The sequence below is a fragment of the Scyliorhinus torazame genome, chromosome 12 (genome assembly GCF_047496885.1).
Source record: "Scyliorhinus torazame isolate Kashiwa2021f chromosome 12, sScyTor2.1, whole genome shotgun sequence".
NCBI lineage: Eukaryota > Metazoa > Chordata > Chondrichthyes > Carcharhiniformes > Scyliorhinidae > Scyliorhinus > Scyliorhinus torazame.
The window spans coordinates 208,257,507-208,279,585 of NC_092718.1; the positions used below are offsets into that span (position 1 = coordinate 208,257,507).

General features: G+C 50.2%; 1 protein-coding gene across 1 annotated transcript in view; it reads left to right on the forward strand.

Annotated features, from left to right (window-relative positions):
- The window catches only part of akap1b (A kinase (PRKA) anchor protein 1b), a 70,677-nt gene that overhangs the window by 29,213 nt on the left and 19,385 nt on the right, over nt 1–22,079 (forward strand). The window contains exon 2 of the mRNA XM_072469817.1: nt 15,661–17,514. Coding sequence (XP_072325918.1) covers nt 15,681–17,514 — 1,834 coding nt within the window. The 5' untranslated portion in view covers nt 15,661–15,680. The remainder of the gene's footprint in view (nt 1–15,660; nt 17,515–22,079) is intronic.

Genomic DNA, 22,079 nt, shown 5'->3' on the forward strand with positions numbered 1-22,079 from the left:
TTCCCGGCCCAAACAAAACCCATGATGCTCTTTTCAATCCTTTTTAAAAAAGCCTTCGTGATCACCACCGGGAGGCACTGAAAAACAAAGAGGAATCTCGGGAGGACCACCATCTTAACTGCCTGCACCCTCTCTGCCATTGACAGGGCTACCATATCCCATCTCTTGAAATCTTCCTCCATCTGTTCCACCAACCGCGTTAAATTTAACCTGTGCAATGTGCCCCAATTCTTAGCTATCTGGATCCCCAGGTAACGAAAGTCTCTTGTTACCTTCCTCAACGGTAGGTCCTCTATTTCTCTACTCTGCTCCCCTGGATGCACCACAAACAGCTCACTCTTCCCCATGTTCAATTTATACCCTGAAAAATCCCCAAACTCCCCAAGTATCCGCATTATTTCTGGCATCCCCTCCGCCGGATCCGCCACATATAGTAGCAAATCGTCCGCATACGAAGATACCCGGTGTTCTTCTCCTCCCCTAAGTACTCCCCTCCACTTCTTGGAACCCCTCAGCGCTATCGCCAGGGGCTCAATCGCCAGTGCAAACAGTAATGGGGACAGAGGGCATCCCTGCCTTGTCCCTCTATGGAGCCGAAAATATGCCGATCCCCGTCCATTCGTGACCACACTCGCCACTGGGGCCCTATACAATAGCTGCACCCATCTAATATACCCCCCTCCAAAACCAAATCTCCTCAACACCTCCCACAAATAATCCCATTCCACTCTATCAAATGCTTTCTCGGCATCCATCGCCACTACTATCTCTGTTTCACCCTCTGGTGGGGCCATCATCATTACCCCTAACAGCCTCCGTATATTCGTGTTCAGCTGTCTCCCCTTCACAAACCCAGTTTGGTCCTCGTGAACCACCCCCGGGACACATTCCTCTATTCTCATTGCCATTACCTTGGCCAGGACCTTGGCATCCACATTTAGGAGGGAACTTGGTCTGTAGGACCCGCATTGTAGCGGGTCCTTTTCCTTCTTTAAGAGAAGTGATATCGTTGCTTCAGACATAGTCGGGGGCAGTTGTCCCCTTTCCTTTGCCTCATTAAAGGTCCTCGTCAGTACCGGGGCGAGCAAGTCCAAATATTTTCTATAAAATTCGACTGGGAATCCGTCCGGTCCCGGGCCCTTTCCCGTCTGCATGCTCCTAATTCCTTTCACCACTTCTTCTACCTCGATCTGTGCTCCCAGTCCCACCCTTTCCTGTTCTTTCACCTTGGGAATTTCCAGCCGATCCAAAAAGTCCATCATTCTCTCCCTCCCATCCGGGGGTTGAGCTTCATATAATTTTTTATAAAATGTCTTGAACACTTCATTCACTCTCTCCGCTCCCCGCTCCATCTCTCCTTCCTCGTCCCTCACTCCCCCTATTTCCCTCGCTGCTCCCCTTTTCCTCAATTGGTGTGCCTGCAATCTGCTCGCCTTCTCCCCATATTCATACTGTACACCCTGTGCCTTCCTCCATTGTGCCTCTGCAGTGCCTGTAGTCAGCAAGTCAAATTCCACATGCAGCCTTTGCCTTTCCCTGTACAATCCCTCCTCCGGTGCTTCCGCATATTGTCTGTCCACCCTCAAAAGTTCTTGCAGCAACCGCTCCCGTTCCTTACTCTCCTGCTTCCCTTTATGTGCCCTTATTGATATCAGCTCCCCCCTAACCACCGCCTTCAACGCCTCCCAGACCACTCCCACCTGGACCTCCCCATTGTCATTGAGTTCCAAGTACTTTTCAATACATCCCCTCACCCTTAGACACACCCCCTCATCCGCCATTAGTCCCATGTCCATTCTCCAGGGTGGGCGCCCTCCTGTTTCCTCCCCTATCTCCAAGTCCACCCAGTGTGGGGCGTGATCCGAAATGGCTATAGCCGTATACTCCGTTCCCCTCACCTTCGGGATCAATGCCCTACCCAGCACAAAAAAGTCTATGCGCGAATAGACTTTATGGACATAGGAGAAAAACGAGAACTCCTTACTCCTAGGTCTACTGAATCTCCACGGGCCCACACCTCCCATCTGCTCCATAAAATCTTTAAGCACCTTGGCTGCTGCCGGCCTCCTTCCAGTCCTGCACTTCGACCTATCCAGCCCTGGTTCCAGCACCGTGTTAAAGTCTCCCCCCATTATCAGCTTTCCCGTCTCTAGGTCCGGAATACGTCCTAGCATCCGCCTAATAAAATTGGCATCATCCCAGTTCGGGGCATACACGTTTACCAAAACCACCGTCTCTCCCTGTAGTTTGCCACTCACCATCACGTATCTGCCCCCGTTATCCGCCACTATAGTCTTTGCCTCGAACATTACCCGCTTCCCCACTAATATAGCCACCCCCCTGTTTTTCGCATCTAGCCCCGAATGGAACACCTGCCCCACCCATCCTTTGCGCAGCCTAACCTGGTCTATCAGTTTCAGGTGCGCTTCCTGTAACATGACCACATCTGCTTTAAGTTTCTTAAGGTGTGCGAGTACCCGTGCCCTCTTTATCAGCCCGTTGAGCCCTCTCACGTTCCACGTGATCAGCCGAGTTGGGGGGCTTCCCACCCCCCCCCCCTTGCCGATTAGCCATCATCTTTTTCCAGCTTCTCACCCAGTTCCCACGCAGCTGTATCTCCCCCAGGCGGTGCCCCCCCCGCCCATCCTCTCCCGTACCCGCTCCCCCCTTTCCCCAGCAGCAGCAACCCAGTGATTTCCCCCCTCCCACCCCCCCCGCTAGACCCCCCGCTAGCGTAATTACTCCCCCCATGTTGCTTCCAGAAGTCAGCAAACTCTGGCTGACCTCGGCTTCCCCCCGTGACCACGGCTCGCACCGTGCGACGCCCCCTCCTCCCTGCTTCTCTATTCCCGCCATAATTATCATCGCGCGGGAGCCAAGCCCGCGCGCTTCTCCCTTGGCCCCGCCCCCCATGGCCAACGCCCCATCTCCTCTTGCTCCCCACCTCCCCCCATCACCCCCTGTGGGAGAGAGAAAAGTTACCACACCGCAGGATTAGAACATAAAACCCCTCTTCGCCCCCCACATTCGCCCCACCACTTTGTCCAAACGTTCTTTTTAATAATCCACTCATTCCAGTTTTTCTTCTACAATAAAAGTCCACGCTTCATCCGCCGTCTCAAAGTAGTGGTGCCTCCCTTGATATGTGACCCACAGTCTTGCCGGTTGCAGCATTCCAAATGTTATCTTCCTTTTATGAAGCACCGCCTTGGCCCGATTGAAGCTCGCCCTCCTTCTCGCCTCCTCCGCACTCCAGTCTTGATAAACGTGGATCACCGCGTTCTCCCATTTACTGCTCCGAGTTTTCTTCGCCCATCTAAGGACCATTTCTCTATCCTTAAAACGGAGGAATCTCACCACTATGGCTCTGGGAGTTTCTCCTGCTCTCGGTCCTCGCGCCATAACTCGGTATGCTCCCTCCACCTCCAACGGACCCGCCGGGGCCTCCGCTCCCATTAACGAGTGCAGCATCGTGCTCACATATGCCCCGACGTCTGCACCCTCCACACCTTCAGGAAGACCAAGAATCCTCAGGTTGTTCCTCCTTGCGTTGTTTTCCAGTGCCTCCAACCTCTCCACACATCGTTTCTGATGTGCCTCCTGTATCTCCGTCTTCACCACCAGGCCCTGTATATCGTCCTCATTCTCGGCTGCCTTCGCCTTCACGACCCGAAGCTCCCGCTCCTGGGTCTTTTGTTCCTCCTTTAGCCCTTCGATCGCCTGTAGTATCGGGGCCAACAGCTCTTTCTTCTTTTCCTTTTTTATCTCTTCCACGCAGAATTTCAAGAACTCTTGTTGTTCAGGGCCCCATGTGAAACTGCCACCTTCCGACGCCATCTTGGTTTTTGCTTGCCTTCCTTGCCACTGTTCCAAAGGATCCGCTGCAATCCGGCCACTTTCCTCTCCTTTTTCCATCCGTGTCCAGGGGGAATTCCCTTCTGGTTTACCGCACGGTGTTTTTAGCCGTTAAAATTGCCGTTGGGGCTCCTATCAAGAGCCCAAAAGTCCGTTCCACCGGGAGCTGCCGAAACGTGCGACTTAGCTGGTCATCGCCGCACCCGGAAGTCGCGATATGCACTTTTAAATAGCTTTGCCATTACATTTAATACATTTTTAGAGTAAGCTTTCTCCATTAGAAGAGAGGCCATGGATATAGGTCGAGAGGTAGATTTAGAACTGAGATGAGGAGGAACTACTTCTCGCCGAGGGTGGTGAATTTGTGGAACTCGCCGCCCCATAGTGCGGTGGAATCTGAGTCATTAAATGGTTTCAAGAAGGAGACGGATAATGTTCTGAATTAAAAAGGGATATGGGCAACAGGTGGAGAGGTGAATTTGAGACCAGGAAGAACATAGAACATAGAAAAATACAGTACGAAGTCTTACAACACCAGGTTAAAGTCCAACAGGTTTGTTTCGATGTCACTAGCTTTCGGAGCGCTGCTCCTTCCTCAGGTGAAGGAGGAAGGAGCAGCGCTCCGAAAGCTAGTGACATCGAAACAAACCTGTTGGACTTTAACCTGGTGTTGTAAGACTTCTTACTGTGCTCACCCCAGTCCATCGCCGGCATCTCCACATCATAGAAAAATACAGAACAGAACAGGCCCTTTGGCCCACGATGTTGTGCCAAACCTTTGTCCTAGATTAAGAACAATTAATTACACCCCATCATTCTTCCATAATCCATGTACATACCCAATAGCCGCTTGAAGGTCCCTAATGTTTCCGACTCAACTACTTCCACAGGCAGTGCATTCCATGCCCCCACTACTCTCTGGGTAAAGAACCTACCTCTGACATCCTCCCTATATCTTCCACTATTCACCTTAAATTTATGTCCCCTTGTAATGGTTTGTTCCACCCGGAGAAAAAGTCTCTGACTGTCTACTCTATCTATCCCCCTGATCATCTTCTAAACCGCTATCAAGTCGCCCCTCACCCTTCTCCGTTCTAATGAGAAAAGGCCCAGCACCCTCAACCTTTCCTCGTAAGACCTACTCTCCATTCCAGGCAACATCCTGGTAAATCTCCTTTGCAACTTTTCAGAGATCAGCCATGATCTGATTGAATGGCGGAGCGGGCTCGAAGGGGCTGAATTACCTACTTCTCCTAATTCCTATTTTCTTCTTCCAGCCAATTCACCAAAGAAAAAACACGTTGTCATTTCTGTAGTCTGGCCCAGTCGGACCTCGCTCATTTCGTGTGAGCCCCTCAAAATGCTAGTCCTTATCCAGTACGCTTTCACATACACACACAAACATGACCGTATTCAGGCCTGACCGCACCCAGGTATGAGATTTGGCAGTCAATACTCGGTGTTTCAGCTAGCAACACAAGAACCGTACACGCCCCTGTCTGCATCAATGGGGCTGAGATGGAGATGGTTGACAGCTTCAAATTCCTAGGTGTTCACATCAACAATCTGTGCTGGTCCACCCACGTCGACGCTACGACCAAGAAAGCACAACAGGACCATCTGCTAGTTATACATTTACCTTGCTTGCTCTTAACAGCACTTTTATTCAGTATTTTTAAAATTCAAATAGTGTGCATATGTATGTGCAAACTGTCTCTCCACAAAACTGTGTAGGGCTCTGGATATGTTGCTGGCTTTCTTAACCCCCCCCTCCTACTCCATTCTCTAGGTGAGCTAATTATTGCACTTTTGATCCTTGCTGGGGGATATTGGAGTCTGCTTCTTCAGACAATGGATGACACCTGGTAATACGTTTTGGTCATTGTTGTAATTGCTTTCGATCAGTTGTCTGTATCCGCTATAAAACATGCTGTATTCATCCATCTTCCTTCATATTTTCCTGTCAGCGGCCATTCCGCGTACACTCCCTCAGGACTGTTGCCAGAGAGTTAGTTACCTTCGCCTTGACCTAGCTGCAGCAGCACAGCCAGTAAAAGCTTGCTGGTCTGAGCTCTTTTGTTCTGAGGAATTTTAAATGTGCGCCATTGCTGTGTGCCACTAAAACCTCGGGAGCGTTGCCTTAAACTTGACCTCATGTCGACTCTTTTGCAGGAGAACCCCCTCTCCCATTCGGGGCAACCTGGATTTCCCACAAGGTCCTGTGGACCACGGGTTCGGTATCTGGGGCATGTTCAGTGGTGCTTCCTTGTCATCTTTTGAGCAGCTTTGCCAGCAATTTTTAAAATGCCTCCAACTTGGAGACTTTATTCCTTAATAAGACGACTATGCTTTTTGATGCTTCGATCGCCCGGGGGGGCGGGGGGGGGGGGGGGGGGGATCCTGATTCATGCAGAACCTAAGCAGTTAAATTTTATGACCTTGTTCTAGAATGAGTATATTGGGAATCCTGCAGTCAATATTGATGAGGAGATCTGGGGTAGTATACGGGAATATGCCAATAAAATATCAGTATGTATAGAATGAAGGAGACTTGGTTCAAAATATTGCACCGTTTGCACATCACACCGTGTTTGAGACGCATGTTTGCTCCTGCTGTTTCCTTGATGTGACTAAAGTGCCAAGTAGTCGAGGGTGATGACATACACCTGTATGGTCCTGTCAGTTAGTTTGGTGTAGTTAAAGAGCTTCAGAGGATACCGAGCTTGAGAGGATATTTGGCACAGCCTTCAATTCCTAATTCCGAGTCTCGCAGACAGGAGGATTATTGACGTTAGTGAAAGGCCCGATGATCTGGCGTTCTCCTGTTTTAATGTAGGAACTATTCGACACTGTACCAGTTTGTTCTTGAAAGTTTGTTACGTTATTTATAAAATTTATAAAACTTGAAAAAATAACTTTTGATGGCACATGGTCCTGCTGGATAGCTGCTAGGTTGCAAAGTGCCGCTGAACAAATTCTCTCTCTCTCTCTCTCTCTCTCTCTCTCTCTCTGTCCTTTTCTCTTTCTTTCACTCTTCCCCTTTGCTAAATTACTTGATAATATTAGTGACTATATTGGGATAAACCTGGAGACCGATTTGGTAAGAACTGAATTATTGAAACGCAATTCTACCTGAAATTGTTCCCCAAGTGTCGCTTCTTGAGCTGGCTTGTCTGATGAGATGTCGCTATGAAGTGGACATCAATACAGCATCGATGCACCTGTTTCAATGTTTGGTTCCCTCACGGTTTCGGTGTGTGTTGGCTGTGCTTCCTGGCTAACTTCGATGCTTCATTTGTAAAGAAATAAACCTTCTGTTGAGCATGTACATTTTACAAAAAAACCCGCGCTGGAAATACTGAACAGGCAGGCCCCCTGTCAGCATTGGTGGAAAGGATTTATCGTGCTGCTCTGGCAAATATCTTGACCAAAATAAACTCTCTTTTTAGGCCTTTTGTCACAACTGGTTTAAAAAGTGTTGCTTTCACTTTCATGGGGCATTTTGTAGCCCCTTCAAATGCTCTACAGCCAGTAAAAGTGCAGTCTAGTCACTGTTTTAATATAGGAATTGCGGCAGGCAATTTGCGCACAGCAAGCTCCCACAGAAAGCAATGGCCTTTTTTGTGTGTGTGTGTGTGATATCGGCTGCAAATGAGCAGTGGGCCACTTTGCCAGTCAGTATATCTGTCGGTGATATTGGGTGGCCCAAGTAGTTAGATGTAAGTCAGTCCCAAAGCCTTGGGATGTTTTTCTATCTTGGCATCCACCCACGAGAGTTAACGATGGCAGGACCTCCTTGCAGCGCAGCGCTCCCACGGTATCGCACTGAGGGCGTCAACCTGGGATTGGTGTTGACGTCTTGTTGACGACCTGAGCTCTCAGCGTTGGCTGGGGTGAGAGCGCCACCCGCTGAACCGTGACCTGCGCCCATGGAGCCCCCAAAGGCTTTGCCGATGGGCCTGTTGCGTGCTCTGAATATTTGCGGCATTTCTTCTGCCTTTGATGAGCCTGGTTAATTAACTGTTTGATCTGACACTGTGGGTGGCAAATCCTGTGGATTAGACCCTGCTATCGTTTGTGAATTCCGGTCACTGGTGCAATCAGCCTAAAAGTATTTTACTTGGACCATTATTTGTTGAGGTTGTGACTTGGGATCTTAACACCCGACCTTGCTGTCCTTTCCTACTAATTACAGCCTCTTAATCTTGAGATGAGTATGGTGCCGAACGTTTGCTTCAAACCTGCCCTTCTGCAAGTGGCATGGGTTATGTCATAATTTCATAGAAATTACAGTGCAGAAGGAGGCCATTCGGCCCGTCGAGTCTGCACCGGCTCTTGGAAAGAGCACCCTACCCAAGGTCAACCCTTCCACCCTATCCCCATAACCCAGCAACCCCACCCAACACTAAGAGCAATTTTGGACACTAAGGGCAATTTATCATGGCCAATCCACCTAACCTGCACATCTTTGGACTGTGGGAGGAAACCGGAGCACCCGGAGGAAACCCACGCACACACTGGGAGGATGTGCAGACTCCGCACAGACAGTGACCCAAGCCGGAATCGAACCTGGGACCCTGGAGCTGTGAAGCAATTGTGCTATCCACAATGCTACCGTGCCGCAATATCCACTCATGCATATAATGAGATGCAGACAGGCAGTGATTGACACATAGGATGACCAGTAAGCATAGCACATCCAATCACCAGACAGGACACTACCACTATAAAGCCAGAGGGCACTAGATTTCCCGCGCTCTCGGGACCCAGCCACAGAGACAGTCCGAGTCCACGAGCTAGCAAGCACAAACGCCATATGGTAGTTAGTAAGTCTGGTCAGGCTTCTACAAGGTCACTAGTCAGATCAGTATAGTGTCGACCCACAGCTGAATATATACAGCAGTTCATCTAGTTGAATAAAACGGTTTTGGATCTTCTCCTGTGTTAGACGCCTGTTTCTAACTTCCCTGCATCGAGTGCAGTCCACATTGAACCAACCTGCCGAACACATCAGGTTACATCCTAGATAATAAATGAACTGCCTGAACTTCATTTTCTTGTCCCCCACCTGTGACCGCCTGAAGCTTGTTGTTCAGTGACTTGGCCCCCCTCTTTCTTTTTTCCCAGAAAGTGACTGAGTTGCAATTGGTGGAGCTGTCTTGCTTCACGCTGCAGTCTGGTTCCTCCCTGACCTTAAAAACAAGACTGATATTGTACAGGGCATTGGTGAGGCCACACCTTATTGTGCAGTTTTGGTGTCCTTTTTTTTGTTTTTCTTAATAAATATAGAGAGCCCAATTACTCCCCCCCCCCCCCCCCCCCCCCCAATGATGGGGCAATTTGACGTGGCCAATCCACCTAACCTGCACATCTTTGCGTTGTGGAGGTGAGACCCTCTCCGACACGGGGAGAATGTGCAAACTCCACACGGACAGTGGGCCGGGATCAAACCCGGGTCCTCCGTGCCGTGAGGCAGCAGTGCTAGCCACTGTGCTGCCATCGCCGCCCTACGTTTTGGTGTCCTTATCTGAGGAAGGATGTTCTTGCTGTGGAAGCAGTGCAGCCAAGGTTTACCAGGCTGGTTCCTAGGATTTCATGGAATTTACAGTGCAGAAGGAGGCCATTCGGCCCATCGAGTCTGCACCGGCTCTTGGAAAGAGCAACCTACCCAAGGTCCACACCTCCACCCTATCCCCATAACCCAGCAACCCCACCCAACAGGGTGGCGGGACTAAGTCCCGTTAGGATTATATTCATTGGAGTTTAGAAGAGTGAGGGGGGATCTCCTAGAAAATTACAAAATTCTAACAGGATTAGACAGGATAGATTCAGGAAGATCGTTCCCGATGGTGGGGGAGTCCAGAACTAGGGGGTCATAGTTTGAGGACAAAGGGTAAACCTTTTAGGACTGAGGTGAGGAGAAATGTCTTCACCCAGAGAGCGGTGAATCTGTGGAATTCGCTACCACAAAGTAGTTGAGGCCAAAACGTTTTGTAATTGCAAGAAGGAATTAGATATAGCTCTTGGGGCTAAAGGGATCGAGGGATATGGGGGAGGAAGGTGGGATCAGGAGTATTGAACTTGATGATCAGCCATAATCACAATGAATGGCGGAGCAGGCTCGAAGGGCCGAATAGCCCCCTATTTTCTATGTACACCACGCAAGTCATGTTCGGCGCTGTGAGGCAGCATTTGAACGTTCCTTTACATAACAACAGCCAGCGAGGCCCTTTGAAAGCTGAGAGGAAGTAACGCATTCTTCCTGTGAGGGCTGTCCCTGCAGATGGTGGCTGGCTACATTACCTGGTCTCGAGGGTAGCTGAAGTGTGTGTGTGTGCGTGTTTATATGTCAAACTGAAAGCAATTTTCCATTATCCTGCTGTAATTTGTGAAGTGCCTTTTACTCACCGAGCAATGGGAATATCCTCACGTCTTAAGGTTCACTTGCAATATGCTCACTATCACCAACTTTGTAGTGATGGAACTTTCCCAGCATTTTTAGCCTTGTAACACTGGGCCATGCGTTACTGCTTTCCCTTCAGAAATCATTGGGTGAGTGCAGACATAGATTTATTGATGTTAAATACTGTCTCAAACCAGTCTCGAGGCCCAAATTTAAAAATGCAAACTTGGCTCAAACAATGGTAGCAAAAGAATTTGCTCGTGTGTGGTGGGGGGGGGGGGGGGGGCTTTTAATTTGGTAGCGACGTGTAAAACTGTGCAACCTGCCCCTTAAAACATTTGTCATTTGCTTCAGCCCAGCAATGCTGTGTGCCTCTCCTTTAAGGGAAAGGAATGTGTGTCCTTTTTTAGCCTGCTGTTCAGAGTATTGCTGACAGTCTTGGGACTGGGCATGTGAGGGTTTCCATTAATAAAATGGTTCTCCCCGGATGAAATAGTAACCTCGGCTTACTGGGTACAATCGAGGGCATGAACCGGGCTAAGGAGCTGTGAACTTGTATTTACGTCGTGCCATATGTTCATATTCCCAAAGCACTCTGCATCCAGCGAGTCGGCTTTACTTTTGAGATACGGTTATCCGTGTGGGTGAATGCAGATGGTCAGTTTTCACACACTGATCATGTGTTAGGCTCTCAGTGTGTTGATTGCCTAGTCACCCAGAGTATTTGAAGGCGGGACATTGGACCAGGTCCGCCACATGTCACGGGAGCCTTTGCGTCCTATGCGGGTAGGACGGGGTCTCGGTTTCGACACCCCGCCCAAAGAGTGGCATCTCCGCAGTAACAGGAGGGGCTGTCATATTGGTGCCTGTCCAGGCTTGTGCTGCAGTTCCCGGGTGGGGCTTAAACTCACCCGAAGGAAACTTTATTATTGTCCACACTGAGTTGCACTTTGTAGTAGGTTTTGATTTATTGTCACGAGTACCGAGGTACAGCGAAAAGTATTGTTCTGCATACAGTCCAGGCAGATCGTTCCATACATGAAAAAAACCATAGGCCTTGCGATAAATATGTCCTATAGACATCGGGTGAAGCATACAAGTGCAGTGCTACAGCAGTAGAGAAGATGCATAAAGAGTTCAGCTCACAGGAGGCCCAGTCTGGTAACTGCTGTTTTTGAATTGGTTAGTGCGTGTTCTCCTGACCTTTGGAAGAGAGAATAACCTGGGTGGGGGGAGGTGGGTTCGCGTGATGGACTGGGCTGTGCTCACGACTCTCTGTATTTTCTTACGGGCCTTGGGCCGAGCAGTTGCCGTACCAGGCTGTGACGCAGCCAGATAGGATGCTTTCTATGGTGCATCGTAAAAATTGCCCCCCCCCCCCCTCGGTATGGTCGAAAGAATGGAGTTTGCTGTGATTGATGTGCAGGAGGACCAACGTTGCCAGTTCTCGGAGGTGGAGAGGGGGGGCGGAAAATCCATGCAGCGCAGACACATCGATGCGGTTGGACAACAGACCACCCATGCACCCCAGTGGAACTCCATCTTGTGCCCGTTCAAGCTGGTCTGATCATTCAGAAAAAGCAACATTGTCAGAGCACGGCATCTACAATTTCTATTTATGTAGAACCCTTTTAAAAATAATCAAACGTCGCAAGGCCTTCGCATGGCCCGCTATATAATACTCGAGGCACATCAGCTGTCCGGGGGAGATGACCAGTCGCTTGGGTCAAAAGAGATTTTGAGAAGCCTCAAAAAGGAGGGGGGAGAGTTTGCAGGAAGTACAACCAGAGCCTGGGGAACAGGCAGCTGAAGCACAACCGTTTAATGGTGCAGCAGTAAGAATCGTGCGCACGAGAGGTCAGACTCGAACGAGGTGAGAGACGGGGAGGGATGAGATCTTTCGCAAGGGAGGGTTTCAAAAATCGAGAATTTCAAAAGTAGGCCCTGCATAACCTGACCAGAACCGGTATAAAGTTAGCGAGGACAGGAGTGATGAAGGTTTGTCATGAAGCTTCTATTGCCATGTTGCCATTGTTCAACTTGGTTGCGTTTTGTCAGAAGTTCATAATGCGTTTCTATGCCAGTAGAATTTCTTAAACCTGCGTTTATTTCAAATATAATTGTCGTCTTTTTCTGTGAAGAGATTGGACAAACAACGGTTAGAAGCCCAGAAAATAGGAGCAGGAGTACGACATTCGGCCCTTTGAGTCTGCTTCGCCATTCGCTACTTTTAAAATAAATTGAGTACCCAATTCTTTTTTTTTTTCTTTCTTCTCCCCGGGTGCAGTTTAGCATGGCCAGTTCACATGCAGTGCACATCTTTTAGGGTTGTGGGGGTGAGACCTACGCAGACACTGGGAGAGTGTGCAAATCCCACACGGACGGTGGGACGGGATCGAACCGGGGTCCTCGGCGCCGTGAGGCAACAACGCCAACCACCGTGCTGCCCTTTCCATTCATCCTGGTCATGGTCGATCATTCAACTCCATAACCCACCCCCCCCACTCCCAATATCTATTGATACTGCGATGGCTCTGAGATTCTGTACCATCTTCCCGTACACTTTTCCCCGGGGTGCTGGCCCTCATCGGTTGGTGGTGGTATATTACCCGAAAGAGAGGTCGAGAAAGCAGCCGTGACAAAGCGAAGCCCACCACTGCACCTGAGCCGGTGGCCAAGGCTGGAGGAGAGCACCGTGCGGCTGCGGAGGATCATCAGAACTTTATTACAGTGGCTGAAGTGACTAACGTCAGAGAGAGAAACCCGGACGAAGGTGGTGTCAAGCCGCCGGAATCGGTGCCAGCTCTACGGGTTGAAAGCGCCGAGCCACCTGACCTACCTGGGAGCGTTTCGTACCTGCTGACGGATGGCCTTGATGCCCCAAGAGCTGTATCTAGCTCCTTCTTGAAAACATGCTCTGTTTTGGCTTGAACTGCTTTCTGTGGTATAGAAACATGCTAGCCTTCAAACCCAGAATAAGGGGTGACCTAATTGAGGGTCGTAGACAGGAAAAATACTTCTCCCCCTAGCTGAGGGGTTAATTCCCAGGGGGGCATAGATTTGAGGTGATTTGGTAGAAGGGTTAGAGGGGACGTGAGGGCAAACCTTTTCACCCAGAGGGTGGTGCGGGGGGGGGGGGGGGGGGGGGGGGGGTCTGGATTTCGCTGCCCAAGTTGGTGGTTGAGCCTGAAACGCTCGACTCGGCCCCTGGATCTGCATCTGGAGGGCGGTCGTCCGCGAGGCGACAGATCAGGTGCTGGAAAATGGGATTAAAATGAGCGGCTTGTTTTGTGGGGTTTGCTGATCAGTGGGGACGTGATGGGCTGAATGTCCTCTCTCTGCGGCTTAACTCTGGGGCTTTCTGGTTTGGTACAGGAAGCGGTGTGCTTCTCTGGAATCGGGATAGTTTTACTGTATTTCTCTTTTTTCTTATTTAAAAAAAAAAGTTAGAGTACCCAATTCATTTTTTCCAATTAAGGGGCAATTTAGCGTGTTCAATCCACCGACCCTGCACATCTTTTGGGTTGTGGGGGCGAAACCCACGCAGACACGGGGAGGGAATGTGCAAACTCCACACGGACAGTGACCCAGAGCCGGGATCGAACCTGGGACCCCGGCGCTGTGAGGCAGCAGGGCTAACCCACTGCGTCACCGTGCTGCCCCTGTTTTACTGTATTTCTAACTTGCTATCGGGAGCATGCATTGGGACTTGTCCTTCACCACCGAGTGTAAACCAGGCCTGATTCTTCAGTGCAAGTGAGAGTGCACAAACGGAACAAAGCTCAAACAATTAACCCTCGTGATTTCTGTTGTCTGATGTTTGTTGCTTTGAAAATATTGGGAACTCCGAATTTTCCCTTATTTGGGGAGGGGGGGGGGGTTGCTATGCGTTGTTTTAAACTTGCTCTTTCAACCCTCCTTTTAACAACCCAGTCCAGGTGTGTTTCGCTGTATGCTTTCATTCCCTTTTAGCTCCTGTAAGAAGGAGAACTGTTTTGTTTCATTAACTTGAGTGCAGGCATAAATGTGGGATTACCTCACTGTCTAGGAGGGGCCCCACGGTTGGCGGATGCAAAGCCAAGCGAGCTAAAATGAATTAAAGTGCAGGTTTTCCAGCCCTCGCTTGGATCCTATCCAAAAGAGATTTTTTTTTTTTTTTTTCTTCCCTGCATTGACCTGCGTTTTTGTGAATTACATCCAGCGTCTTGTTATGGATGGCAAACTCGTGACTGTAGTTGTTAAGCTGGAGCACGCAGTACTGCATCTTTGGGTAAAAGGCTATTTGCACAGTCGAGCTTGCCCGCGAGGGGGAGGTTAGGCTAAATGTGTTCGGGGGAGACAGTCTGAGAACAACAGTGCAAAGTTAGCTGCTACGTTTCTGCAGTTAGGGTAGCGTTCCTTGTGGATTGTCGAGCATTACAACTAGTTTGTGTCGGGGTTCCTTGGGGACCCCCATTTCAGGCCCCTTGCACACGAGTAAAGTGCACATTTTTAACACCATAATTAATCGGCCCCGAGGAATCCAAAAACCCTTTACTCTTGCAGAATTTCAAAGGGCTTTCCTGGAAAATTGTCAGAGGTTTATTATGCTCATTTGGGGTGGAGTGGCCGCAGGGAACTGTATTCCGTAACGTCGTAGCACCTCTTGTCAGCTCAACCCAACAGGGCAGAGAGCCAGCTGGCAGGGGAGCCTCTGGTTCGGTCGCTCAGTGGCAAATTACTTTATTAGGCAACTACTGAGGTTACCCATCCTTGGTGTTTATATTCGAGCAGCCATGATGGGGCAAGATTAAGTAAATTGTATGCCTGTATGTTTTGTCTTTTTTTTTGCACATTGTTCTCCTTAACGGTTTTAGCAGTGCAATGGAGGGTTATTTTTGAGGTTGGCGGGGGTGGCACAGTGGTTGGCATTGCTGCCTCACGCCGCTGAGGACCCGGGTTCGAATCCCGACCCTGGGTCACTGTCCGTGTGGAGTTTGCACATTTTCCCCGTGTTTGCGTGGGTTTCACCCCCACAACCCAAAGATGTGCAGGGTAGGTGGATTGGCCACGCTAAATTGCCCCTTAATTGGACAAAATAATTGGGTACTCTAAATTTTGAAATTTTTTTTTTTTAATTTTGAGCTTGGCACAGGGATGGCGAGCAAATGGCTACAATTTAATCTATCTCTTCCCCCACACCCTTTTCCCAAAAATGAAAGTTGACTCTTGTAGGCTGCGACAGTGAAAAGCAGTGAGGCCTTTCCTCCTGGCATGCCAGCCCTACTTTGTCCCCCCCGTATAGGTTTAATTGAGTTCTGGTCCAGTGCTGCGTATGTATAATTTACGATCAACTATGACACAATGATCCAGTTGCGAGCAATCGCCGTGTTACTGACTGTTTACAAATGTTAATTTTTCAGATGCTTGACGAGGTTCCGCGATGGCTCTGAGATTCCGTACCATCTTCCCGTACACTCTCCCCGGGGTGCTGGCCCTCATCGGTTGGTGGTGGTATATTACCCGAAAGAGAGGTCGAGAAAGCAGCCGTGACAAAGCGAAGCCCACCGCTGCACCCGAGCCGGTGGCCAAGGCTGGAGGAGAGCACCGTGCGGCTGCGGAGGATCATCAGAACTTTATTACAGTGGCTGAAGTGACTAACGTCAGAGAGAGAAACCCGGACGAAGGTGGTGTCAAGCCGCCGGAATCGGTGCCAGCTCTATGGGTTGAAAGCGCCGAGCCACCTGACCTACCTGGGAGCGTTTCGTACCTGCTGACGGATGGCCTTGATGCCAGCATTGGGAAGGATGCTCAAAAGGTGTTTCTGGACCCATCGCCCCGCTCTCCAGAAGTTCTGTTCATGTCCAATGTGCAAAGTCCCCTCCAGACGTCACCCAAGGTCGAGAAGGAAAGCTGCCTCCATCAGATGTTGGATAAAATCAGCATCGACCCCTCCGAGACACGGCAGCGGTTAGTCTGCGACGTGGCCAAAGCTCCCACCCCTTTCCCTGTTCCGAATTCCTCCGTTAACCTGGAAGCAGAAGTGGGAAACGGCGATGTTTTACCCAAGCTCGGTTCGGCCGCGTCTGTCGAATGCAAGCAGCCAGTGTCTGATCATCACACCATGGAGCGGCCCGAGCCCGAGGGTGAGAATGCTGGCAACCTGAGCGAGCCCCCCTGCTTCAAGTCCACGCTCAGCGGCGTAAGCATCAGCCCGTTTCTCATCCCCGCCGGCCTCTGCCAAGAGTCCGAGCAGGAACGCCCGTCTCTGAAGGAAGCTTCCCTCACCAACAACGGCTTGCCCGCAGATCCTGTTGAAAAAGGTGGCCACCTGGATGAGATTGAGGAGGCAGCTGCCGGTTTGATCTCGGAGGTCATAAGCGCGGCGAAGCAGGAACTCGTCTCGTCGCAGCTCGACCCCTGCGCAGGGGGAGCTGGGAGCAAATCGGCAACTCCCGCTGTTGATGCGCCTGTGTCGTCGGAAGTTGAAAACTCTCAGACCGGCGAGCAAGCGGGTGGGGAGGCGAGGCAGGTCAGCGACAAGAGGCACCCGTCGGAGACCGATATCGCCCAGAAGAACGTGCACCAGCAGAAGAAGGATGTGGGAGATTCCGCCAAATTGGATTGTGAGCGCGCACGACGCCAGTTTAACGCCGAGCTTCCCGCTTCCGTTGCGTCCAGTCGGAAGTCTTTGGACGAAGCTAGCCTGACCGCGGAGGACTCGGGTTGCCATTCGGAAGATGGGGCTGGCGGGGAGGATCTACCCGAAGGCAGCGCAGCTTTGCGCAGCCTAATGAAGAGCGCAGACTCGCTGAGTAACTGTGTGGTGGTGAGCAAAGTTAACGCTGAACTGAGCTGCGAGGAAAAGCTGGCGGCGGAGCCCAAAGCGGCACCGAGAGAACCTGGGAGCGTTAAAGCTGCTCGCAGGGACAAGAGCCCGTGCTCCACACGGGAGCCGCAGCCTGCTGCAGCTTTTCCTCCCGAGGAATTGAATGCGACAGCGGAGAACTCCGGCTGCGGTGTTTGCCCCGCGGATGGGGCTGGAGAGGAGGACCTGTTGCACACAATGGTGGCCTGCGCCCCAGAACATCAGCAAGCGGATGCGCGACTTAACTCTGTGACTGAAGGGAGCTCCCTTGAGCAAGATCCAAAACACCGGCATAGGCCGCTGGGGCAGCCGGGGACTAAACTGGCGTATGCCAATGGCGTGCGAGCAGAAGAAGGTGGTGATGGGAATGCCCAATTGCTGCTCGAAATGGAGTTTGATCATTCTGGAGGTACAATGATAATAACTACAATATATAAACCGACTCTCCTCGGGTAGTGTAAAGGGACTTGCAAATTGAGCCATGGGTTTGGGGGGATAGAGGGGAAGAGCGAAGTCTTGCCCAGAAACATTGACCATCTTGCAAATGTCTCCATTGCATAGATGGAGGAAATGTCACGACCGTTTGATCTACTCCCCAGCTAGAATGAAGTTTTTAAAAAAAATTAAGGTGCAATTTAGCGTGGCCGATCCACCTACCCTGCACATCTTTGGGTTAGAGCAAAGAACAATACAGCACAAGAACAGGCCCTTCGGCCCTCCAAGCCTGCAGCAGTCATGATACCACCCTTGGCCGAAACCCTCAGCACTTCCTAGTGCCATATCCCTCTATACCCATCCTATCCATGTCTTTGTTAAGATGCCTTTTGAACGCCGTTAATGTATCTGCTTCCACAACCTCCCCTGGCAACGCGTTCCAGGCACTCACCATCCTCTGTTTTTAAAAAAAAAAAAACCTGCCTCGCACATCTCCTCTAATCTTTGCCCCACGGACCTTAAACTTATGCCCCCTGGTGACTGGCCCCTCCACCCTGGGAAAGAGTGCCTGCCCATCCACTCTATCCATGCCCCTCATAATCTTGTAGACCTCTATCAGGTCACCCCTCAACCTCCGTCGTTCTAATGAAAACAGTCCAAGTCTATTCAGCCTCTCCGCATAGCTAACACCCTCCAGAGCAGGCAACATCCTGGTAAACCTCTTCTGCACCCTTGCCAAAGCCTCCCCATCCTTCTGGTAGTGCGGCGACCAGAATTGTGCGCAATATTCCAAGTGCGGCCTTACCAAGGTTCTATACAACTGCAGCATGACTTGCCAGGTTTTTTTTGAGGGCGAACCCCACGCAGACACGGGGAGAATGCGCAAACTCCACACGGACAGTGACCCAGAGCCGGGATTGAACCTGGGACCTCGGTGCCGTGAGGCAGCAGTGCTAACCACTGCGCCACCGTGCTGCCCCTGGAATCTGATTTTTAACCTTGTGCCAAAGAGACGGACGACCAACCTGCAGTGTGGTTCCTGTATTGCTCGTGAAGCTCGTGTTGTTACATGGTGCCGGGCGAAATTATTAATGCCCCTTCAATTGGAGGAAATGCGCCCACCGCCTCCCCAGGTTTGGTGTGTAACGGTGAGGAATTGGTGTACGCCGTGCATTTTAACTCCCGCATTCCACTGCAACTTGTCACCTTGCTAACATCCAGATCAGACGAGCCCTCCCACAGACTGGTGAAGCAACAGTCTGCCATTGTCGTACTCTCAATCACGTCCTTCAGCCACTTTGCAGGTTCCCCTACGCCATCCCTGTGTGTGCCTTGCCCCACTGGCAGCACCGACCCAGCTAAAAGGTGGCAGCACCGTGGTTTTAGGGAGTCCTCAACACTAACTCCAAACTTCATAAAATCTCAACACAGCAGATCAAACATGGGCATGGAAACCTCCCAGCTGTTGACCATGTATTTGTACTCGAATACGGGGAGGCGGTGGCATAGTGGTATTGACCCTGGACTACCAAACCGGAGACCCAGAGCACTGCACTTGGGAACTGGGTTCAAATCCTGCCACTGCAGATGGTGAAATTTGAATTTAATACAAATCTGCACATTATTGTCGTAAAAACCCACTTGGTTCACTCATGTCCTTTTAGGGAAGAGAATCTGCCGTCCTTACCCGGTCAGGCCTTCATGTGACTCCAGGCCCACAGCAATGTGGCTGACTCTTGACTGCCCCGAGAGGGCAATTAGGGATGGGCAATAAACGCTGGCACAGCCGGCGATGCCCGCGTCCCATCGACCAATAGAAAAAATCTCCTGCATGTTGAGCTCTGTGTTTTTCCTGCCTACAGTAAGACTTCCACAATGTACTCTGGGTTGGGACCCTCCGTGTCCATCACCAAGAGTGACGTTGGGGGGGGGGATCACTCCTGACTGAGGTGACCAAATCCTAAAGGGTGTATTTGCCAAGATGGCTGTGCAGCAGGGCAATGAACAGCATCACTACTTTACCTTCTCACCAATTTACCCGTTGCAGGTGCACCTCCATGGTGCTACTGGACCAGGACAGACTTGGAGAGTCCAAAGTCCAGTCCTCGGATTGAGGGTATCCTCCATCGTGTTGTGACACTACCACTATGGAATAGGTTCTGAGCCGAGCTAGCAACTCCGAATCGGGTATCGTGAGGCACTGTAGGTAGTCAGCATCAGAATTGTACTGAACTCCAATCTGTAATCGTCATGGTCCATGGCATATCCTTCACTGTGCCGTTACCATCAAAGCAGGGCACCAATGATGGGGGAACCCAGCAGGGGGTGCCATGGGCACGTATTTGCAGATGTTCTAAATGAATGGTCCATCTTGGCTCTGCCTGAGGTCCCCTTTATCTCCAGCAGTTCCAACAAAGAACAAAGAAATGTACAGCACAGGAACAGGCCTTTCGGCCCTCCAAGCCCGTGCCGACCATGCTGCCCGACTAAACTACAATCTTCTACACTTCCTGTGTCCGTATCCCTCTATTCCCATCCTATTCATGTATTTGTCAAGGTGCCCCTTAAATGTCACTATCGTCCCTGCTTCCACCACCTCCTCCAGCAGCGAGTTCCAGGCACCCACTACCCTCTGTGTATAAAAAAAAATTAAAAAAAACTTGCCTCGTACATCTACTCTAAACCTTGCCCCTCTCACCTTAAACCTATACCCCCTAGTAATTGACCCCTCCACCCTGGGGAAAAGCCTCTGACTATCCACTCTGTCTATGCCCCTCATAATTTTGTAGACCTCTATCAGGTCGCCCCTCAACCTCTGTTGTTCCAGTGAGAACAAATCGAGTTTATTCAACCGCTCCTCATAGCTAATGCCCTCCATACCAGGCAACATTCTGGTAAATCTCTTCTGCACCCTGTCTAAAGCCTCCACATCCTTCTGGTAGTGTGGCGACCAGAATTGAACACTATATTCCAAGTGTGGCCTAACTAAGGTTCTATACAGCTGCAACATGACTTGCCAATTCTTATACTCTATGCCCCGCCCAATGAAGGCAAACCTGCCGTATGCCTTCTTGACTACCTTCTCCACCTGTGTTGCCCCTTTCAGTGACCTGTGGACTTGTACTCCTAGATCTCTCTGACTCTCAATACTCTTGAGGGTTCTACCATTCACCGTATATTCCCTACCTGCATTAGACCTTCCAAAATGCATTACCTCACATTTGTCCGGATTAAACTCCATCTGCCATCTCTCTGCCCAAGTCTCCAAACAATCTAAATCCTGCTGTATCCTCTGACAGTCCTCATCGCTATCCGCAATTCCACCAACCTTTGTGTTGTCTGCAAACTTACTAATCAGACCAGTTACATTTTCTTCAATCATTTATATATACTACAAACAGCAACGGTCCCAGCACTGATCCCTCCGGAACACCACTGGTCACAGCCCTCCAATTAGAAAAGCATCCTTCCATTGCTACCCTCTGCCTTCTATGACCTAGCCAGTTCTGTATCCACCTTGCCAGCTCACCCCTGATCCCGTGTGACTTCACCTTTTGTACTAGTCTACCATGAGGGACCTTGTCAAAGGCCTTACTGAAGTCCATATAGACAACATCCACTGCCCTACCTGCATCAATAACTTTGTGACCTCCTCGAAAAACTCTATCAAGTTAGTGAGACACGACCTCCCCTTCACAAAACCATGCTGCCTCTCACTAATACGTCCATTTGCTTCCAAATGGGAGTGGATCCTGTCTCGAAGAATTCTCTCCAGTAATTTCCCACCACTGAATTAAGGCTCACCAAGATCCTTGCTACCCTTCTTAAACAGAGGAACAACATTGGCTATTCCCCAGTCCTCCGGGACATCACCTGAAGACCGTGAGGATCCAAAGATTTCTGTCAAGGCCTCAGCAATTTCCTCTGCAGCCTCCTTCAGTATTCTGGGGTAGACCCCAACAGGCCCTGGGGACTTATCTACCGTAATATTTTTTAAGACGCCCAATACCTCGTCTTTTTGGATCTCAATGTGACCCAGGCTATCTACACGCCCTTCTCCAGACTCAACATCTACCAATTCCTTGTCTTTGGTGAATACTGATGCAAAGTATTCATTTAGTACCTCGCCCATTTCCTCTGGCTCCACACATAGATTCCCTTGCCTATCCTTCAGTGGGCCAACCCTTTCCCTGGCTACCCTCTTGCTTTTTATGTACGTGTAAAAAGCCTTGGGATTTTCCTTAACCCTATTTGCCAATGACTTTTCGTGACCCCTTCTAGCCCTCCTGACTCCTTGCTTAAGTTCCTTCCTACTTTCCTTATACTCCACACAGGCTTTGTCTGTTCCCAGCCCTTTAGCCCTGACAAATGCCTCCTTTTTCTTTTTGACGAGACCTACAATATCTCTCGTTATCCAAGGTTCCCGAAAATTGCCGTATTTATCCTTCTTCCTCACAGGAACATGCCGGTCCTGAATTCCTTTCAACTGACACTTGAAAGCCTCCCACATGTCAGATGTTGATTTGCCCTCAAACATCC